We start from the raw sequence: 20,806 nt of genomic DNA, 5'->3' as shown, positions 1-20,806 counted from the left end.
CGTATATCAATCTGATTTTTTTAATAATTTTTTTTTTGCTAGTAAAATTTTATCTTAATAAATTATTCATTTACTGGGAGTTTTTCGAAGATGCAAGATGGATGAAAACAAATATGAATACAATAAAAAACATGTCGTACAATACAACTGATTGTAATGAGATTGACATCTTATGATAGTATGTAATATTTTTGTAGGGGAGTGATATGAATCTAGGTAACTTACTCTACATGTAGAAATATTCAGTCCTATAGGACTGGCAGTGTAAAGTCCTAAAGGAATTGTATAGTCCTATAAGACTTATGATCTCACACACCAGTCCTATAGGACTGGCAGTGTAAAGTCCTATAGGAATTGTATAGTCCTATAGGACTTATGATCTCACACGCCTGTCCTATAGGACTGGCAGTGTAAAGTCCTATAGGAATTGTATAGTCCTATAGGACTTATGATCTCACACACCAGTCCTATAGGACTGGCAGTGTAAAGTCCTATAGGACTTGTTATTCCTATAGGAATTTACATAAAATCCTATAGAACTAAACATGTCCTATAGGATTTCATGAAAAGTCCTATAGGATTTCATGAAAAGTCCTATAGGATTTTTTAAAATCCTATAAGATTTTAAAAATCCTATAGGAAACTTTTGTAAGGGAGGGTTGGGTGCTGCAGGGTTGAGCACTACAGATATGGGAGCTACGGGGTTTTGAGCTACAGAAATGGGAGCAACAGGGTTGGGAACAGGGTTAAGAGGTACAGGGTTAAGAGGTACAGGGTTAAGAGGTACAGGGTTAAGAGGTACAGGGTTGAGGGCTACAGGGTTAGGAGGTACAGGGTTAGGAGGTACAGGGTTGAGGGCTACAGGGTTAGGAGGTACAGGGTTAAGAGGTACAGGGTTGAGGGCTACAGGGTTAGGAGGTACAGGGTTAGGAGGTACAGGGTTAGGAGGTACAGGGTTAGGAGGTACAGGGTTAGGAGGTACAGGGTTAGGAGGTACAGGGTTAGGAGGTACAGGGTTAGGAGGTACAGGGTTAGGAGGTACAGGGTTAAGTGGTACAGGGTTAGGAGGTACAGGGTTAGGAGGTACAGGGTTAGGAGGTACAGGGTTAGGAGGTACAGGGTTGAGGGCTACAGGGTTAAGAGGTACAGGGTTAAGTGGTACAGGGTTGGGAGCTATAAGGATGGGAGCTACAGTGGTTGGAACTACAGGGGTCAGGTGCTACAGGATTGGGAGCTACAGCTACATGGAGATTTAAAAGAGAGAAGTTAGACACAAATTCCTTGATATACTTTAATTAAAACGTCAACTGACATCAACACAAGTTTGCTAAACATGAAGAAACAATACCATTGACCAAAAGTGTTTTTTTTTTTTTGCATTTTGTGCTTACATAGACAAAAGACTTCAATATAAATGTGTCCGAGTTCTGAATTGTTTGGTTTGTATTTACATGTACCTTTCAGGTACATGCATCAAATAAATTTTTTTGGGTATCTGAATGGGAACATCTAAATCCACCCTGGTAGATAGCAATAAACAAGTCAGACCCTATACAAGGAAGGAGTATTGCATTAATTTTTTTTCCTTTTTAATATGTTTTTACACTACAAGATTACCTGTGTTTTTGTTATTAATAATACATAATTAAAATTTTAAAAAGTTAATATAAATAAGAATAAAAATGAATTGAGCATAAAAATAACTGACTAGTTCAAACAACTCAGAATCACTCAAACTTGCTCAGGTCTGTAGTTCTTAGCTTTTTAAAGTTGTACTTTGAGGTTTATTGTTTTTTTTAAGACTTGTATGCAATATGAACCAATGGCAAAAAATGTCCTGAACAGAAATTTAGAAGATTTTCAATATATCCAAACGGAGACTATTATTTTGGCTTTCCTGAATTTAATATTTTTGAATTTCAATTGTGAGAGAATTTCTATGATTCATCCATATTTACACCATTATACATGTCAAATAATAGTAAACAAAAAAACCTAAAAAGTATCATTGCAGTGCAATTTTAAAATAGTGAAAAACACATACCTTCATATTAACCCTTTTTGATCTACAGTATTAAACTTAATTTTTTTTTATATCAAGGCATTAATTAGTACATATTTGACATAGTATACATTTAATTCACACAATTTTTTAAAATATGTTTTTTTCAGATTTGTTTAATACTGTGACTAAATTATAGAGAATAGAAAAATTAAATTTTTTGTGTCTTTCATATAATTTTTTTTTCTCTATTCTTTAATCCATGTAATACATTAAAAAATTACATGTTTCTTAAACTCTAATTGCACCTCACCCTCATATACACCGGTAGTTTTCACTGATTTGGTGTAATTGGGGTTACATTCATTTATTATTTAAGAAATAGCATTTGTATGCGTACATACTTTTAAAGTTACACTTGTATTTGTTATTTAACATAAAGAGCACTATATAGTCAAACACAGAAAAGACAATAGACTGTATCTGCACATTACAAAGGATATATATCACCAGAGGTACATTACTTGGGGTTTGCAACGCACATAGTACTGTATGGTGACATCATGCCAAGATCCCATTCAAGTCTCATCTTGTAGATAGCGAGACTGATGCTACGACCTTCTGACATGACATAGGTCGTTTGTTATAAAACAATAAAACATGTATTACCACATTCATAGTGAAAAAATGTAATACATCGAAAATGTACAGAAAATATAGTTATCCGAATCCGTCATATCGTGAGCAGCTGTTTTGATCCACCTGGACATCCCAGTATCCTAGTTACCTCGGGTATGGCATTCACATTTTTCTGTGTTGGAACGCTTATGCGAGATTGAAACGGGATCTTGGTATCATGTCACCATAGTTGCAAACCCCAAGTAATGTACCTCTGATATCACATAATATTAAAATATTCATAACAAGTCTGCACCCTATGATGCCATTCACCTTAATGCCCATAATCTTCCAGCTTACTTACTACATGGATATCTGCAAAATTTAGTACCGCTGACAAATCTTATCTTTCTTTTTTTGGTAACTAAGTGAAAAAAAAACTGGTGAGACTCACAAGAAAAAAAGACCAGTTTCTGGTTCAAATTTTTTTCATGAAACATAAAGAATGTTGATCCGGGCACACATGAACAAGATACTGCGCCATCAACGGCAGACTGATTCCCTTCCTTCTTTTTTCTTTGTTTCAAATAAAATTTTATTTGAGCTTCCAAAAGTAAATGGTCATAGCAGTGGCAATTAAAAATATCAATAGTTTAACTTTTAAATTTTTTCACAAAACACTGTAAATACTTAAAAAAAGCAGAACAAACTAATAAAATATTGAATACAAGTGCTTGTGCCCTTGCAGAAGGAGTATAGTTGTTGGGCGGATGACATTCTGCACTCAGGTGTAAACAAACACTTTCAAAAAAAAACAAAAAAAAACAAAAAAAAACAAAACAAGAACCTAACATAACTGATGTTATAGCCGGGAAAAAATATTCAAGTTCATTCTTTGGAAACATTTATAGTTAGCATTGACATTCAAAAAGTTTAGGGCAAAAAACAAAAACAAAACAAGTTTTTTTCTTCAGCCAAGTTATTTTTTTTATTTTTTCCCTTCAACATCAATAAACTACTCATACTATATTTCATACAAACAAGTGCTATTATAACGCGACTGTATAGAGTGCAGGATTAATAATTGATTCAAAAGATTATATACCGAGTTATCTGAATAACAATTATAATAATTATGTATTGCAATCAAACTATGGCAGAATATTATGACTGGCATGTCAAATAAAATAGAATAAAAATGAATAAATATATGAATAAAAGAATATTATTGTTTTTTTGTTACTTGTTCATATTATATGACAACTATATTTATATTCAATCTGGTTAGAAATAATAAAAACGTTCAGATGTCCACGAGAAATAGAATAAGAGTAGTACCCTGAATATCACTGTAAATACGTATTCAATTATCTGTCAAAGAACGAGCATTCAACAGATCATGTGACAATATCAACGTGATTCACCTGGGATTGGCACTCCCAGTTATAGTGAAAAAGATAATTTTTCTGGTTGGCCACAGAGAATTAGAAACGTAAACATCACTTAAATTCAACGGTTAGGTAGCTTACCGGTAGCTTGTATAATTTCCTGATTTAATCTAGGCTGGTAGCAAGCATCATCCCTGTTAACCAATCCAAATGACATTTACTATAGCTGAATTAACGATTCTCCCACCATTATCTCTTGTTCATTTATTATCCCGCTTGTGGACGATCGTAGCCTGACGCTTTTCCTGTTTACATGATCAGGGCTACTTTGGGGCTCAGTCCTATCAGAGTTCAACCCCAAGCGTATATTGGAGCCAAACCCAACTCCAGCTAAACGTGTTTACATTGAAAATGTTGTCGGTCCCATGAGAATATAAAGGAATGATACCGTAATACTGATGTTGTTTCCAAAATAACATTCTTTTATGATAAAACTAAAATTTAAAATATATTATATCTAGTGTGAACAGTATAAATTCACCAAAAATATAATTCATGTACCGGGGCTAACATGATTTTAATTCATGTACCGGGGCTAACATGATTTTAATTCAACTATGTATTACATTTTTGCTAACAATCATACTCGCCAAGTAGGATACTCTCTGAATTGTAATTAATATTCACAAAGAATTAAAGTTACTGCAACACCTCATTTTTGAAAAATATTGTAAATTTACTACAGTTTGGCAAAGGTAAAAACTATTTTGTTTCACTCGACATGCAGAGACGCCAGAAATCATCTTTACACCCAGAGATGGAACAGGACACATTTCGTCCTCTTCCACACTGTGAAATGTCCGTGCACATAGACGTGTTGAGAACACTGTGCTCATCGTGGTTGTATAAGTTTCAATTGGTGTACATAAACAACATGATTGAATCACATAGGTAATAACTGTAACATCATAAATTTTAAAACCCAAAATTTGAGAACTTGCAGACGAACACTATTCAATGCCTATTAATTCCTATTCTGTTGAAAAATCACCTTGTACCAGGTAGCAATTCACTTTTGATAAGAGTGAGTGAAAGGTGGATTTGGGAGGGAGGATAAAAAAAAACCAGAATGTAGGCGAGACATGATTATCCAAACCTGTGGGAGTGATCTCTAAATATGCTGCAAAAGTAAAAGTTTTGATATTCGATCACAATCCTCTATGCACAATACATTTAGTAAAATGCAGATTCAACCATTTCATTACGTATGCATCTACGTGTGCATCTACTAAAGAAGAAAGTCAAATCAGGGCAATGTAGACCACAAGTTTTTGATATTTGTTGAGTGTTAAATTTTGACAACAATAAAGTTAGGTACCTTTTCAAACAAATAAATGGCCATAGGTCTTGATTCCAAACCACAGCCTCTGGTAGTCATTTCCAAAACTAAATTAATTGTCAGTTGGGAGCATTACACTCTGGGCACTGCGACCTGATTGGCACTGTCGAAATTTGTATTAGAAGCCGCAGCTTCTATTGAAATGATACAATGCAACATAGCGTATGCAAAGCATCTATTTAAAGTATCTGCACACATGAGATTTGGTAAATTTTTCACTCTCAATAGTTCAAAAAGAATGGATGTAGCTACTATTTAGGATGCAGCTTCTAATACAGATTTTATGGTACAAATCGCAAACTATCAGAATTTTAAAAAACTTCAAAAAATTTAAATATTTTTTAATTCTTTCTTAAAAAGTTGCCTATGAAGAGGTAGCATGGCTGGTGTACGGTTGTAAATAAAAAAAAAAACATCCTTGTTAATTTTATTAGCATTTCCCATAATGCAACAGTAAAATAACCATGCAACATTACTTTTGTGGAATAATTCAATACCTCTATCTGGTTGGTTGGTATTAAATTTTCAACCTCTCTACAACTCAGTTTTATTGAGATTTAAACCACTGGTGGATTCGCTTCTACAAGTGGTTTTCTTTCTTCTTCTGTTCCTGTTTCCTGTGATTTCTGTTTACCATAGCGAGCAAATTGCATTAAAAGCTGATCACACAGTTTAGGAATGACGTCACTAAATATTGATAATGTAATTAATTATGCACAAAGAAGAGTAAACAAAAACGGCAACCATATTTAGAGGTTAATAGCGGCAAATGAGTGTACTGTAAAATGGTTAATTATTCACTGGGTTTTAATTTTGCTTATTTAGCTGACTGGAAAATGCGCTAAATTAAAACCCAGTGAATATATAAAATTGAGCATAAAGCATGTTATCTAAATGATAAAACTGTAAATTTAAAACTCACTGAATATGCCTGAATGGTAAACCAGAGAAATTTAAACCCAGTGAAAATTAGTCATTTTACAGTATAGTGGCTATAAGATCTCTGAAGAAAATTACCATATTTGGTGAGAGATAATAACCTAGCCAGTTTATTATTTGCCCCAAATATGCTAATTTTCACTTGAGGTCTTATATAAGCTACCAAATACCTGAGTGTACTGTTTATAATCTCATCATACCTTGCTCACACAAGAAATACACTACAAAAAATCTGTTTATTTCATGTTGCTATGTGAACATTTTCATCCTCTTTTCTTGGATTATACTACTTTTTTTAAGCGGTGATGAAGAGGTATGTTTTTTTTTTTTTAAAAACACCCAATAGTGTGATAATTTTGAAAATATAATACCCTGATTTTTACTATGTTGCATTATTGCATTTTGATTTGGAGTTTTATTTGTGTAAATTGACCATTCTAAACCATTTTATAGTCAGAATTTACCCGTTGTGTGGTACACGTTATTCAAATTCCAGGGTTAAAATGCACTCCATAGAACATGCTCATAGATGGGTGCATGACAAACTCAACAATTCTTGCATACCGGTAGTTCAACAAAATAAATAAACAAAGCCAAAAAAAGTAAACAAAATGGTTGATTCAGCCACTGACAATAATGGATGTCTTGATGATGTCATATGTTTGATTTGAATGCTATAAAGCAATTATTCATGCACTTTCCTCATGGGAAGTTTTCTCACAAAATGTGCTATAATATTAACATTTTTTGCAATAATACATTCGTTATTCTACTTGCACCAGGTTTCCCTATTTTGATCAGTTGATCTTACCCTGCACCATTAACAATCAATATTAACAGAAGACAGTCATTTGATCTTGATTCAGTTAGATGTTTAAGCCAGTTTATTAAATTTTGAAGTAGGATTACAGGTGTCAGGTATAAGCCATTCAGATGGCTAGATTCAGACTAACCATATTATATTAGTAATTGTTGTGGCATTGATTTAATTTCACAAGAACTTTGGTATTAAGACAGTACACTCCATCAACAAGAATACATGCAACTTGTTTTAAACGCTCAGTTGATAATTTCTCTAACAATTATGATATACTCTGATATACTAAATAAAAACAAATCATAAAATGACACTTTTATTTTTCCCTACTTGTTGGGGATGGGCAGGACTTACTCATAAGAAAAGTGAAAATTTTACCGGTAAATGCAATACAAATTCTTGAAATTTTGCTTGAGTGAGCTGAGGTCCCATCAAATAAATGACAAAAAAGCATTTGCCTGTTAGCATTGAACCTAGCAATTGGAAAAATGGGAAATATTCATACAATTGAGGGAAATAATTCAAAAACAAGTTTGGGCACCCCAAGCTAGTACAGCTAATCACAAAAAATAATTTAGCATTATTTTTCTAAAATTGTATTTTTCATTCTTGAATCCCAAATATATACGTGAATACATTTGTACCTCACTGAAATAGACATAACGTATGTTTCGAATTCATATGACCAAAACTCCCTATAAACCAAAGAATCAATGCATTTACAAATCACTGTTCAGTGTACTGTCTCCTAGCATTTGTTACCATCCACAGTCCCTAACAACAAAGACAGTCCCTAGCAACCAACATTTACTTAATAATATAGTTCTTTCAATTCTGACCTCAACGGAAATTCAATAAAAGGATACCATGCAATCAAATACCAGCGTACCCAGACTGCCGACTAACCACGGTAGATGACGAAGTATGAATAAATTCTCAATACTCTGCATCAAAATAGAACATCCATACGTTGAGTTACCAAGCACACTTATGATAAACATGAACATGGAAAGACCCTCCACAGACTGACGATTATACTGAAAATAAAGAAAACAATGAAGTTAACAAAATATCTGCCTGTTCCTCTGAATTATTAAAATATCTATTACTATGCAGCTTAGGTCTGATAATTAGAGATCCCGATAAAGTGATGGAGCATATTGACTTAAGTTGCCATGGTGATCACTAATTCTCCATAACAGATAATTGAGATGACAATAAGTAATCGCTCAGGAAGATTAGTTCTCTCTTAAGGCGTATGTAATACACACATTAAATGTCGTTAATGACTAAGTTGACAAACGATATACTTACATTTTGTAGTATTTGGGGAATTCTAGCACTCAAATAGAACAAGCTTGAGGTTATACCAAAGACGTATCCAAATATGTCTTCAAGATCCTATAATAAAAACAAAATGGTAAATACTGCAATCACTATTGTCTAATCACTTTGAATAATTTTTGATTTCCATTGTGTTTACTTTGTATTTAATTTGGGACTCTGCATGGGTTCTTAACCCTCTGACCATCAAATTTTATTTCTGTTACTACTAACAAGACTACAGGCAATTGAAAATTATGTGTATTTATTAAAACATTCGTCAGTGAGTTTTAGGACCAGATTCTATGTTTGAAATTACCGTAAGTAACAGAGCTATGTGACATCTTCTTACTATGATAACCCATCTCTGAAAGGTCAGATGACAAATCAATTTAGCACTGAGAAATTTTGTGTTTTCTTCCCAAAATCCAACTTCAATCGGGAGCATTTTAATACATACGTAATGCAAGAAACTTTAATTCAAAAATTTTAGCCAGCCATCCCTGTAGATGTAATTTCTGTTACAGACACTCCAACATTTAGACAAAAATTATACGACCACTTTTGATTGAGAATTTATGATTTTGAAATTACAAAATAACAATATTGATCACCAAAAATTAGTCAAAGAGTAGGTAACTCTTATTTTAACATAGTTTTTTACATTTTTCCTTTTTTTAGTAACTTACTTCACAAGAGACAAAACGCAAATCACTATATATTGTGAAATTTGTTAGCAGTGAAAATGTCTCCAGGGTCATGTGACTTGAAGTGTCAGCTACTTTCACTCTTTAGCAAAAACTTGCATACCACAGTGAAAAATTCCCTGAAAAAAAGAAGAATCACCTGCAAGGATACAGCACAATCTCCACTGTTTGCCGTGCTCAATCACAGGTATGAGACAAGAATAAACACCATTATCATTGTAGAAATTTGCCCCACAAAGTCATCCATATGTCTGTACTTACATAGAACACCGGTGATCCCAGCAACATTCTACCACCTGCATTCTGCCTTGACTCATAAACGTTCCCCGACTGTTGCCATGACAATTGTGAGCCGAATGATATTACAAAGAAGCAGCATATAGTAAAAAGTGGAGCACTCTGATTATAAGAACTACGGTTAATGCTAGAATCTTCAGTATCAACTGGTCGCATCGCTGCAGGGAAAAAGAAAATAACGTTTTTAATGCACGACTTAAAAATTAATGGGTACCTGTCAAACTGGCAACAGGAAAATTTGTGGTAAGTTTTTTCACCTTAAAACAATTGCAGAATTGACAACCATAATCTACAATACAGTTGTTCTGACAAGACACTAACAAGATTGTGCCTGAATGGCTGCCATACTATACATGTAACACCTAAAAGTCAAACTACTGTAAAATACTTTATTTTAAGTTCATTTTTGCTGAAAAAAATTTTTGGGTGTTTTGTATGGAATTTAATTTCACTGATTTTTGAAGAGTTGAATGTTAAATATTGGGAAAAAAAAAGAATATTTTATTTTTACTAAATCATTTCTTCAGCGAAAATAATAAAATTTAATTCCAAGCAAAAATAAAGTATTTTACAGTAATCACTCAGAGTTTAGCTTGTTTTTTTTTTTTTTAGATTTTTTCATTGTATCAAATTCTGCCTTGTATGGATGCTTTGAATCAACAGAGATATTTTTTTCATATACATAAATTTTTGTATTCTAAATTGTATATGCTAATTTTTTTAGAAGTGCATTGTCAATAGAAATGTACATAACCAAACGTTGTATTTACTTTATACTGGATCATTAAAAAATGACTGAATTTGACTAATAGACTCAAATCTGTTATTTATGTATAAACAAACTGCTAATAGAGCAAATACAGTATATTAAATTTCATAAACCAACACCCTCCAACCATATTGAATGTTATAAATGACCACTATCAGAATTACAGGTATTAATGATAGCTTTTAATTGTAACATGATAACGTAAAACTCTATTCTCAAATGAATTCTTTCCAAAAGATACGCCTCCCCCTTAAATTCAACAAAATTTGTTTAATTCTGATAGTGGAGATTCTTAACAACAATAATAAATCCTTCACAGGAGAAAGGTCAGAACACGATAATGAATTCGGCTTGGCTTCAAAAATTATCCCACCTTAGACTCTTCTCATTCAGTATGGTAATATAAGGATTTATTATTGTAATTTACAACTACTAGGACTACCGGTACTACAATTTTATCTTTCAGGAAGGCTAAAACTGTTTATTTAATTTATTTAAGATTTGTCCATGGTAATGTCCCATATTGCATTGCACATAGGCTCAGTAGATGCAAAATTTTTAATTTCGTTCCAATTGCTTGCAAAGTCTACTAGACATCTTGCTGGTCTATCATACTGTAATGAGGTATGCAAACACACAAAACAATCATTTTGAACTAGTGAAAAAAATAGATGGCAAAACTCACCTCTAAGTTTCCTTTTCTTTTTTAATGTATAAAAAGTGAACTGCCCAAGCATGAGTGTATCCATGCCACAGTAATAGTATGCTATGATGTGCTGTAAGAGAAAAAACTGCTTCTGTGAAATCTGTATTAGAAGCAGCGACTTCCATTAAAAGAAGAAATTACACCTCAAGAAAAATGTAGGAGAATGCAATTTACAGTTTTTTTATATCACTTTTCATTCTCTAGATTTTCAACTTTACATCAGTATTATGTAGTCAGCCATCTTGATTATCAAGCAAAGGATTATGGGTAAAGTATGACATCATAGAATCTGTTGTCAGAAATTGAGAATCAAGATGGCGGACTACATAAGTGATGTCAAAAAACTGTAAATTGCTTGTTCTTACATTTGCCGAGCTCTTTTATCTCTTAACCTCAACTTTTCCTTTAAAATGATACAATGCAATAAAGGTGGTGCAGTTTCTATTACATAATCTATACATATGAGAAATGGAGTATACAATGTATTAGGTTCTCAATTGTTCAAAAAGGATGAGTGTGGCTTTTAACAGAAATATAGTTTCTAATATAGATTTGACATTTGTGAACTGTTTATGCATTGTGTGCTTTGAACCCCAGTAAAATGTTTATGATTTACCGTTTCTACTGTAAATTTGTATCGGTGAAAATAAAATCCAGCGAAAATGTCTTTTCATCATTTATTTCATTTTACACTAATACCAGTGAATATATCTTCATAAAAAATAACCCAAATGACTTTTCAGTAATACCAGTAAAAATATCTTACTGGCTAATACAAAATGGCCAAAATGGCCTTTCAGTGAAAATGAATTCCAGCTGAAAAAATGGAATTTTACAGGAATACCAGTAAAAATATCTTCAAACAAACAAGGAAGCTAAAATGTCTTTTCAGTGGAAATTAATTCCAACTAAAATGAAATATTTTACAGTAGTATTTTTAGGTTTTCAGATAAAACATACTGGCGTAGCTTGAACTTGCATGTACAGCATAACTTGTCTATAATTGTAATTTGTATGTCAAGATTCTTACCTGTATTGGCAACTGATGCGCTAGTATACATCCCAACAAATTGGAAATATCTCCCAACATCCATATAAAGATAAAAAAGAAAGACACGCCTTCATCCATTTTTCCTTCTTTGATATTTTTGTAAATTTGCCTGGATGCAAAAAAAATAATGATGTCAGCAAACACCATGCTTTATTCAAGAAGATGTTTTTCTGAGAATAAGATTTTGTTTTTACTATTAAATATCATATATTACATAAATTGGCCATAAATATAATGGCCATTGTAAAATACGCTCAATTGATTATTGCATGTACTTTTTCATTTATTTAATTCTTTGATGAGATTGATATCCAAATTGACAACTCTTGGCCATGATAACAGGGTATCCCACAACCATGCACACACTTAGCTCATTTCAATGTTTTATGCTCCTCACATGCCAGTGACATGCTACGGAGCCAAGCACATACCTATGAGAGTGTAAGCATGTAGAATTACCATGTGCATGCCTATTCTGCATGGTTCATGTATTCATGCAAATTTTATAATTCACATATAGTAATACAATGTATCTCAAAAACTAAGTCTGTTACCCCACATATGACCTTGTATAGCAATAAGAAATCTTTCCATAAAATATAAAAAGATTCCAAAAACTTTTGGGAAACTGTATTGAGCTGATACATGTACCTCCAAGGGAACATAAATTAGGGTTCAGTCTTCTTATGACATTATAACTCCCCACACAGTCCCTCAACACCTGTTGAGGGACTTTGCACCCAACTACTCAATTATCATGATAAACAACATGGTAAAATTACCATTACAACACAAGGGGGGTAATTAACATGAGTCATTGTTATGCAAATTATCAATTAAGCCGAGAAAACTGTTAAAGTCTACTATTCTTAACCCCTTTACACTGATATAATTCATTCAGATTATTTTGTTTTATCTCTTACACAGTATAGTTCATTTTGATGGACACAAACATGGTGACGGTTATCCAACAAATCACAAAGCAAATATTTATAGTTATTTTAACCTCTGGTTACATTTGGGGCATGACCTGATGAGTTCAAGTTCATACATGTACTGTACATTAATTGATTGATAAGATTCTCTAATACTGCAATACAAAGGCATACTTTATAATGCATAAATTAAATGATGGTCAGTGTATAGATAGGTACATGTAACTGATGACCTTCACAATGACCTTCACAATTAACTACTGTATTAGCTGTATTAGAAGTATACTGTAAAACATGTTGAAAAAGAGACATACTATTTTAGCAAATTGCGGTAAATTGACGTAATAGCGAATTTTCTTGTCTTTGTTAGTCCCCGTTCGGACACAGTCCGAAAACGAGGACTTATGTTTTGACCTCTGTGCGTTTGTGTGTAACTTAGAAATGCCTGGACCAATCACAATCAAACTTCACACATACATCATACATGGTATTATACATATGCACGTCAATTTGTTTCACGATCTGATTCAAGATGGCCGAATGTCGGCCATTTTTGTGCTAAAAATCATCAAAATCAGCATTTTTCGGCTGTTTACAAAATTGTTCAAAATTGGTATATATGTTACACATTATAGGACCTTGATGCACATCATTTTGTTTTTCAGATAAGATTCAAAATGGCAGACAGGCGCCCATTTTGTTTTAATGAATGTGGTTCTAGTGCCATATCTTTGACTTGCTTTGACTGATTATGTTCAAATTTTAAATGTCAGTGTTCTCCACAAGAGGTTTTAGGTGGGCGGCCCGCCCATCAAGTTTTACGGCCGCCTAGTAACTCTCAACACCCGCCCACCAATGTACATCAGGCTGAAATTATTTGTAAAAGACTTGCATTGTTCTTCCCAAGCCTAAACGAAAGAGTAGTTGCCCAACCCTTTATTTTGCTATTGTTTCAAGAGTCCAAACGTAATCAATGATCACTGGAAGTCTGCAAGCAGTTATCAAGTGTTTTCATGGCAATGTGTCAATCGCCTGAATTCATTGTCGCCCGACATTGTTGCCACTTATTGCTCACGATACGCAACTACAGTGGTTTCAATTTACAGCTGTATTTTTAATAATCGTCTTCCGATCACGAAAGAAAGATGTAAATACGAACGAAATGTATATTCACAGAAAATAAACAAATATATTAGCACATTGCATGTAAACTCGAACAAAAATTAAAATTCTAGCCGTATTTATAACGTTCGCTCGATTTTCATCATGAAAACAGCATGGAGAAGGCAAACTGGTGACCTTTTTGTTCAAATTTATAACATAAATAAGACATTACAGGTTCCTGATGCATGTCATTTTATTTTTCAGATTGGATTCAAAATGGCTGATTTTGAATGCTGTTCCAGAGCAATATCTCTCAATATGGACAAGTACTTGTTTGACGATCAGATACAAATGTCAATCATTTTAATGTTAAAAAAATTATATTCCTCACATGGTTATATTCCAGCTATATTACTATAAACATAACTATATATCTTAAATTTGATAACTAACAGGGACTGTGCCATGCATGGCTTGTTGATTTCCTGTTTTCACAATACTTGTCTTTCGCCTGCCAAAACAAATGCGCAGTTATTACCTCCATAAAAACAAAGAAAAACTGTCAAGCGTATTAAGGAAGCGTTCCAGATTATCATGTTTTCTGTGTTGTTTGAAAAGTGTGTGTATGGAGAAAAAGACTGTGTTTGGCCACCATTTTGAATTTATAATGAAGTCATTAGCAACATCTTAAATTCGTAAATTATTTATTTCGCTAAATTCGCTAAAAAGACATGCTCACGAAAGAGACATGTTATACAGTATATCTGATAGAAATAATGCATAAACACTTAAAAAAAATGCATTTATTCTAACCCGGATATATCATCTAAATAAATGCAAACATTACTATAAAATCTGTATTAGAAGCTGCGGTTTCTATTAAAATGGTACAATGCAATGAGGGGATGCGGTTATTATATTTATCATCCACACACATGAGAAATTATGATTTTTTGGTTCATGATTGTTAAAAAAGAATGGGCGATTTTACGGTACTAATATAAACATGTATAAACACAAATTACTGTTAGTAAAAGGATTAATTATTCACTGGGTTTAAATTTTGCTTATTTCGCTGACTGGAAATTGGGCTAAATTAAAACCCAGTGAATATGTAAAATTGAGCATGGAACACATTATCCAAATGATAAAACCGTGAATTTAAAACCCACTGATTATGCCTGAAATGGTAAATCAGCGAAATTTAAATTAGTCATTTTACAGTACATGACATGAGTTATTAGTTATGTACATTAACAAATTATATGATACTTACGGCATAAAAAGAACGATCCAACACATCAATGAAAACAAACCCAGAATAAATCCTGCATATTGTACAGGTGATGCAACACATTCGTGAAATATTTTCCATATCCAGACTACTCCACCAACCTCTGGAGATGTACAATTTTCATCTTTACTTGATATCAACATTGGTACATTGGATAACCATAATGTATCCTCCATCTTTCTTTGTGTGTCAGCTATGAGGTGTGGAATCTAAATACAATAATGATGTAACAACATTTATATTTTGCTCGCTAATATATTTATATGTTGGCTGAACTATGCCACTTATGCTGTGTTCACACGTGTATCTAAAACCTGGCACCCTGAATTTACAAAAACTGTTTTAGCATGTATTAACGGTAATGCCACCTTAAAAGCACGCCCATGTCAGCCTCACTCTGGAGTGCCATTCATTGCAAGTACTAGTACTGTAGAATACTTTATTTGCGCTGGAATTAATTTTCGCTGAAAAGGCTTTTTGAGCGTTTTGTATGGAATTTATTTTCACTGATTTTTGAAGTTTAATGTGAAATATAGGAAAAAAAGTATATTCGCTGGATTTTATTTTCACGGAATCATCCTTTCAGCGAAAATAGCGAAAATAAATTCCAAGCGAAAATAAAGTATTCTACAGTATTTTAAAGAAACATGGCGGCCAATACTCAGTTTAGTCTTTATACATTTATGAACACAGGACCAATTAAAACCACTGATAACTATTGTTTACCAAGTTAGTCAAACCTTCTCTGTCGCAAGTGTGACCCTGTACATCACTACTGTTGACTTTTGTTTGGATAAAATACTGCTACAACAGTTGTGTTCACGTTACACAAAGTACAGGCTAAGATTTAAGCTGATTTAGGCTTATCTAGCATATTTGCATTCCGGCAAGACCCAATTGCGTCCACGCACAGGGAAGGCCAGTCGTTAGGACGGGCTAAGGGGCGCCATCAGTCGGTACCCTTTGGCAAGCCGCTATTTACAAACGAAAAATGGATGACACACCCGTGGTTCTATTTCAGCTGCTGACATGTTTCATTCTAATTTTGAAGCGACGTGCACAGGAACACGAGAGGACACGGACCCAACTTATTTGGATGCACAGAAACAGTATACAACGGCAGAATAGAATACATAGTTTTATTAATGCATGTCGTAGACAGCGAACCAAATTTATTTTGTCTACACCCAAAGGTCGCCGCAGAGCACACTTAGCCCTTAGCCCGTGCTAAGCATTCACGCACGTTTTCTTAGCACAGGCTAAGGAATTTGACCTCTTAGACCGTGCTAAGGAGCTGTGCGTGAACGCAATTAACATGTAACTTTTATTTAAGCGGTAACAAGTGTTAAAGTTAAATATACTATAAATATACTTCTAAACAATAGAGATTATCACATCTCACTGCTGTTACGCATGCTGTGATTGGTTGAGACTCACTCACATGACATTGAAAAAATTTGGATATTACATGGGTATATCACAACAATGACGTCACTGAAACTAGTGCTCAACAATACTGCGCATAACAAATTGTCGTTCGCTGCACTGGTGCTGCCCCGGCTGCTGTAGTTTTCGGGGTTGCTTTCAAGGTTTTGAAGGAACTTTATCCATGAACTTCCCACGGAAGTTTCAGCCTTATCTTAGCCTTATCATGGAAGGTACATGTACTAACGGAAGGAGCCACGACGCCTCTTAACTGGCTTATTTCCTTTTGTTTCAACCCAAATTAATCCTGATAAGGACATTGTCTAGCTCATCTTTGATGTCGATGATCGTTTGCGATTGTTTACACAAGTAACGAGTTAGCGGAGTATGATATAACCTCACCGATTTTTAATGTGACCATAAAATATATGCGCATTATGAAACTACGGTCATCACACATGCGCTCTGGGTTTGTTTATGTGTGAAAGGTCAAAATACGTATTTCACAACCGGAAACTCAACAGATGAACGTTTGATTTCACAAATTTCACATGTTTAATTATTAGCAACTGTAACTATAACAAGATCCCGAGTGCATACAACAACAATTCCTAAGGACTCCTAAAAAATATTATCACAGAGAAAGTGTCTAGGCATGCTCTTCTTCGATACTATCTTTTCTGTTGGTGTTCGCTGATGTCCGGTGGTCAAAAATTTCGACAGTTTCGGGTGCCAAACCCACGCACTGACAATGGTACCATTGAAGAATGCAATCGTGTCAAGCAATCATTGATTATGTCTTATCACCATTACGAATACAAAATTCACGATATTTCATCAGTTCTTCTTCAATCAATGTTAGATTTGACAATTTTCCATTAAAGTTCGCCAAGATTACCGGAAACAGCATTCAAACTAGAGGCCATTTTCAATATTGTACAAGCGAGGTTCGACTATTGCTTCCGAAGATGCTCCGAATATTACCGAATGCTCGAGATGGTTGTAACCCATTGTACGAAGGTGCTAAAAGCTAACAAGAACAATGTTTGTGAACAAACATTGACAAACGATCATGGGGTAAAGCTAAAACAATAGCGTCGTGGCTCCTTCCCTTAGTACCTTCCATGGCCTTATCTTATGAAAGTACAAGGGGAGGTGTCTTACAATCAATATTTTTTTACATTTACTTCTTCCATTTTCTGTCAATTTCACAAATTACTTTCACTCATTACAATAGCCACACCTCTAATAAACACTTGTCCCTATAATTCCTAGAAGCCTTTAGAAAAGTATTTCTAGTACTAGTATACTAGTACCTGGGCTTTCAAAGCCATTCTTGAAGAACAAGAAACAGGCTAAGAATATACAAAAATCTTCAGTCATTTTAACTATGATTACTAGTACAGTAACTTAGAAGGCATACGTGTTTAAATAGTGCTACAATTTTAAAACAATACCGAAGCAAATTCAGAAAGTGCAGATTACAGAATAACAGGAAGTAGCACAGAGTCTTGTCATCATGCAGTTGATTTTTTCTCAAGAACAATCTCTCTATGTATTTATGCACGTTTTCTTAGCGCAGGATAAGGTATTTGACCTCTTAGTCCGTACTAAGGAGTTGTGCGTAAACGCAGAATTGTGGAAATGTGGCTATACAAATTCAGGATTCTAACTGGATGTCTGTTAACCTCTTAGGACAGAGCATAAGTGAATACAGCAAGACTGCTTATAGCAACAAAGGGTAGTTTATTTACAATCACTGTTACATAACAGTGAGAAAAGTTCAGTCACAGGAGAGTTTTACTATTTCTTCTCTGCTCTTGAATCTGAAAAGGTTTTTAAAGAAATCTTGACCAATGTTCAAGTAATCATTATCAATATCAATTGACATATAATCTGTACTATGTAAATTACCAAAAAATGGATGGGTTTTTGATTTTGAAACAGTGAAAAATGCATTTTTAATGGATCTTGTTTTAGAGGTGATGTAATGACTGCCTTTGTTTTTGATCTATTGTAGAGTCAGAATGAGGGTTCAAAGGCACAACGGGTCACTACTGTCTAGTATTGTTGTAGGAATGGCTTCTGTAACTCTAAAATTAACAAAGATAATTATGTAAGGAAAACAAGACTCGAATTTGAATAATCCAGAGTGATAGCAGAGTTGACCTTCAGTGGAAATGCTATTGTCCATTGCTAAAACCGATTCTTTCAGTTTACTTCTAACAGAACATGTTAATGCAAAACAATTTTAACATACTTACATTGTCCATATGATAATGAGTACAACTATGTATATTTCACTTTGCTTCAAGAAATATGCAATCCTCACTAGAAGCTAATCTACAAACATCTGAAGGGATTGCCTGAAAGGCTTAATATATAGGGCAGTTGGGTGTTTAAAACAGTAATTTCATATGCAATGGTGCAAGACAGGGAGGGGGGTCATTGTGCATGTTGCCAGTGATATTGTTATGTAAATACCGGTACACCAATTGAATCAAAGGTAGTCAAATGATAGACATCTGTTCCAGAGTAATCACTGACCATTTATAGACTGTAGTAGTTTCAGTTACATCTTATAAGACAATAAACAATGTACTGTAAAATACTTTATTTTCGCTTGGAACTAATTTTTTGCTATTTTTGCTGAAGGAATGATTCAGTGAAAATAAAATCCAGCGAATATACCTTTTTCCTATATTTTACATTCAACCAGTGAAAAATTAGTGAAAATAAATACCATTCGAAACACCAAAAAAGTCTTTTCAGCGAAAATTAATTCCAGCTAAAATATTTTACAGTACTACATCTCTGTATAGTTCCATGATCTAAGCCTCTCCTCTCTCCATAGAGAAACATTGGGCCATACACACCAGTGCTAGTTTGTATTAATTTTTTAAAGACCTACAGTACTGTAGAATACTTTATTTTCGCTTGGAATTTATTTTCGCTATTTTCGCTAAAGTAAAGGGATGATTCCGTGAAAATAAAATCCACCAAATATACATTTTTTCTTATATTTCACATTCACCTCATCAAAAATCAGTGAAAATAAATTCCATAAAAATCGCCCATAAAGCCTTTTCAGCGAAAATTCATTCCAGCGAAAATAAAGTATTCCACAGTATATATTCTTGCTCTCATTACCTAGCGTAGTAAATTGATTTTTTTTCAAAAGTTACCAAAGCAACATTTCGAAAGGATTTTGAAAGTTGGTTTGGTTATAGATCTTAGACCTTTCTAAGGTATATGGCTGTATCGAATATCGAAGGACACATAGGAAAACTCATTAGGTATATTTTAAAACCTATATATGGTTACCAGTGGATTTCACTTCTTTATTTGTTGAAGCATCACAAGGTTTGATGCGGATCTATTAATATTTCAGCCAATATGACATGTTGATAATATACGGGCTGATCAGTAAGTTCACCAGGGCACAGTGCTCATAAGAAAACATCTGGCAAAACCGATCAGGATCATGTGATTCAACGTGTGACGTGAACAAAAAAAAAAAAAAGCATCGGTGTAGCAAGCGCATTTGAGATATAGTGGGTTGATTCTGATTTACATTGCCCGTTGTTTCGTAAAATCATCGACCGCGTCTCGTACCATATATTGTTGGGAAACTGAGTTTCATTTTGGAATGAGAGCACGGAGTATGGAAGACTAAAATGTCATGATTTGGAATTGCATTCAGTACTATGTGATGTTATTGACAGATAGATATATATGATATGGTTTTGCAGTTCATATGGAAGCTATCTAATACAAAAAATAATCTGTAAAAACTCACATTTTAGTCGCATTTGATCACGATCACATTATTATCGACGGGACGCGTCTTCCGGTTTTTGGCGGATTCGCAGATATAAAGTCAGGTGACAAATACTAGTAAATCCGGGCGATACTATAAGTTTCAGAATGGAGGGGCTCGATTACATTGTCTGTTTTGCAGCGACATTTTATTTTTCTTAACCACAGTCTTTACATACTAGCCTAATATGGTACGACACATACACGTGTCCC

General features: G+C 33.9%; 1 protein-coding gene across 1 annotated transcript; it reads right to left on the bottom strand.

Moving 5' to 3' along the window:
- Positions 1-1,277: 1,277 nt before the first annotated feature.
- On the bottom strand, positions 1,278-20,677 carry LOC102805644 (lysosomal amino acid transporter 1 homolog). Its single transcript, XM_078007756.2, has 8 exons — positions 20,574-20,677; positions 15,332-15,558; positions 11,996-12,125; positions 10,945-11,035; positions 9,455-9,648; positions 8,478-8,564; positions 8,030-8,200; positions 1,278-6,066 (listed from the first exon to the last, which is right to left on the bottom strand). The coding sequence occupies exons 2-8, from the start codon at positions 15,523-15,525 to the stop codon at positions 5,965-5,967; spliced, it is 969 nt and encodes a 322-aa protein (XP_077863882.1). The 5' UTR covers positions 15,526-15,558; positions 20,574-20,677; the 3' UTR covers positions 1,278-5,964.
- Between the last annotated feature and the right edge of the window lie 129 nt (positions 20,678-20,806).

Source organism: Saccoglossus kowalevskii, chromosome 12 (assembly GCF_978046115.1).
Source record: "Saccoglossus kowalevskii chromosome 12, keSacKowa6.1, whole genome shotgun sequence".
Lineage (NCBI taxonomy): Eukaryota > Metazoa > Hemichordata > Enteropneusta > Harrimaniidae > Saccoglossus > Saccoglossus kowalevskii.
Note: the sequence above shows the minus strand (reverse complement) of the source record. Positions and strands in the feature narration are given on the sequence as shown.

Bases quoted from the DNA above. Each gene is read 5' to 3' on its own strand.
- LOC102805644 (XM_078007756.2), bottom strand. From the start codon at position 15,525: ATGGAGGATACATTATGGTTATCCAATGTACCAATGTTGATATCAAGT. The intron at 9,649-10,944 runs GTGAGTTTTGCC...TTTTCCCTGCAG, and splicing joins AAAGAAAAGGAAACTTAGAG to CGATGCGACCAGTTGATACT. The intron at 6,067-8,029 runs GTATCCTTTTAT...CTGTGTGATCAG, and splicing joins CGCTGGTATTTGATTGCATG to CTTTTAATGCAATTTGCTCG.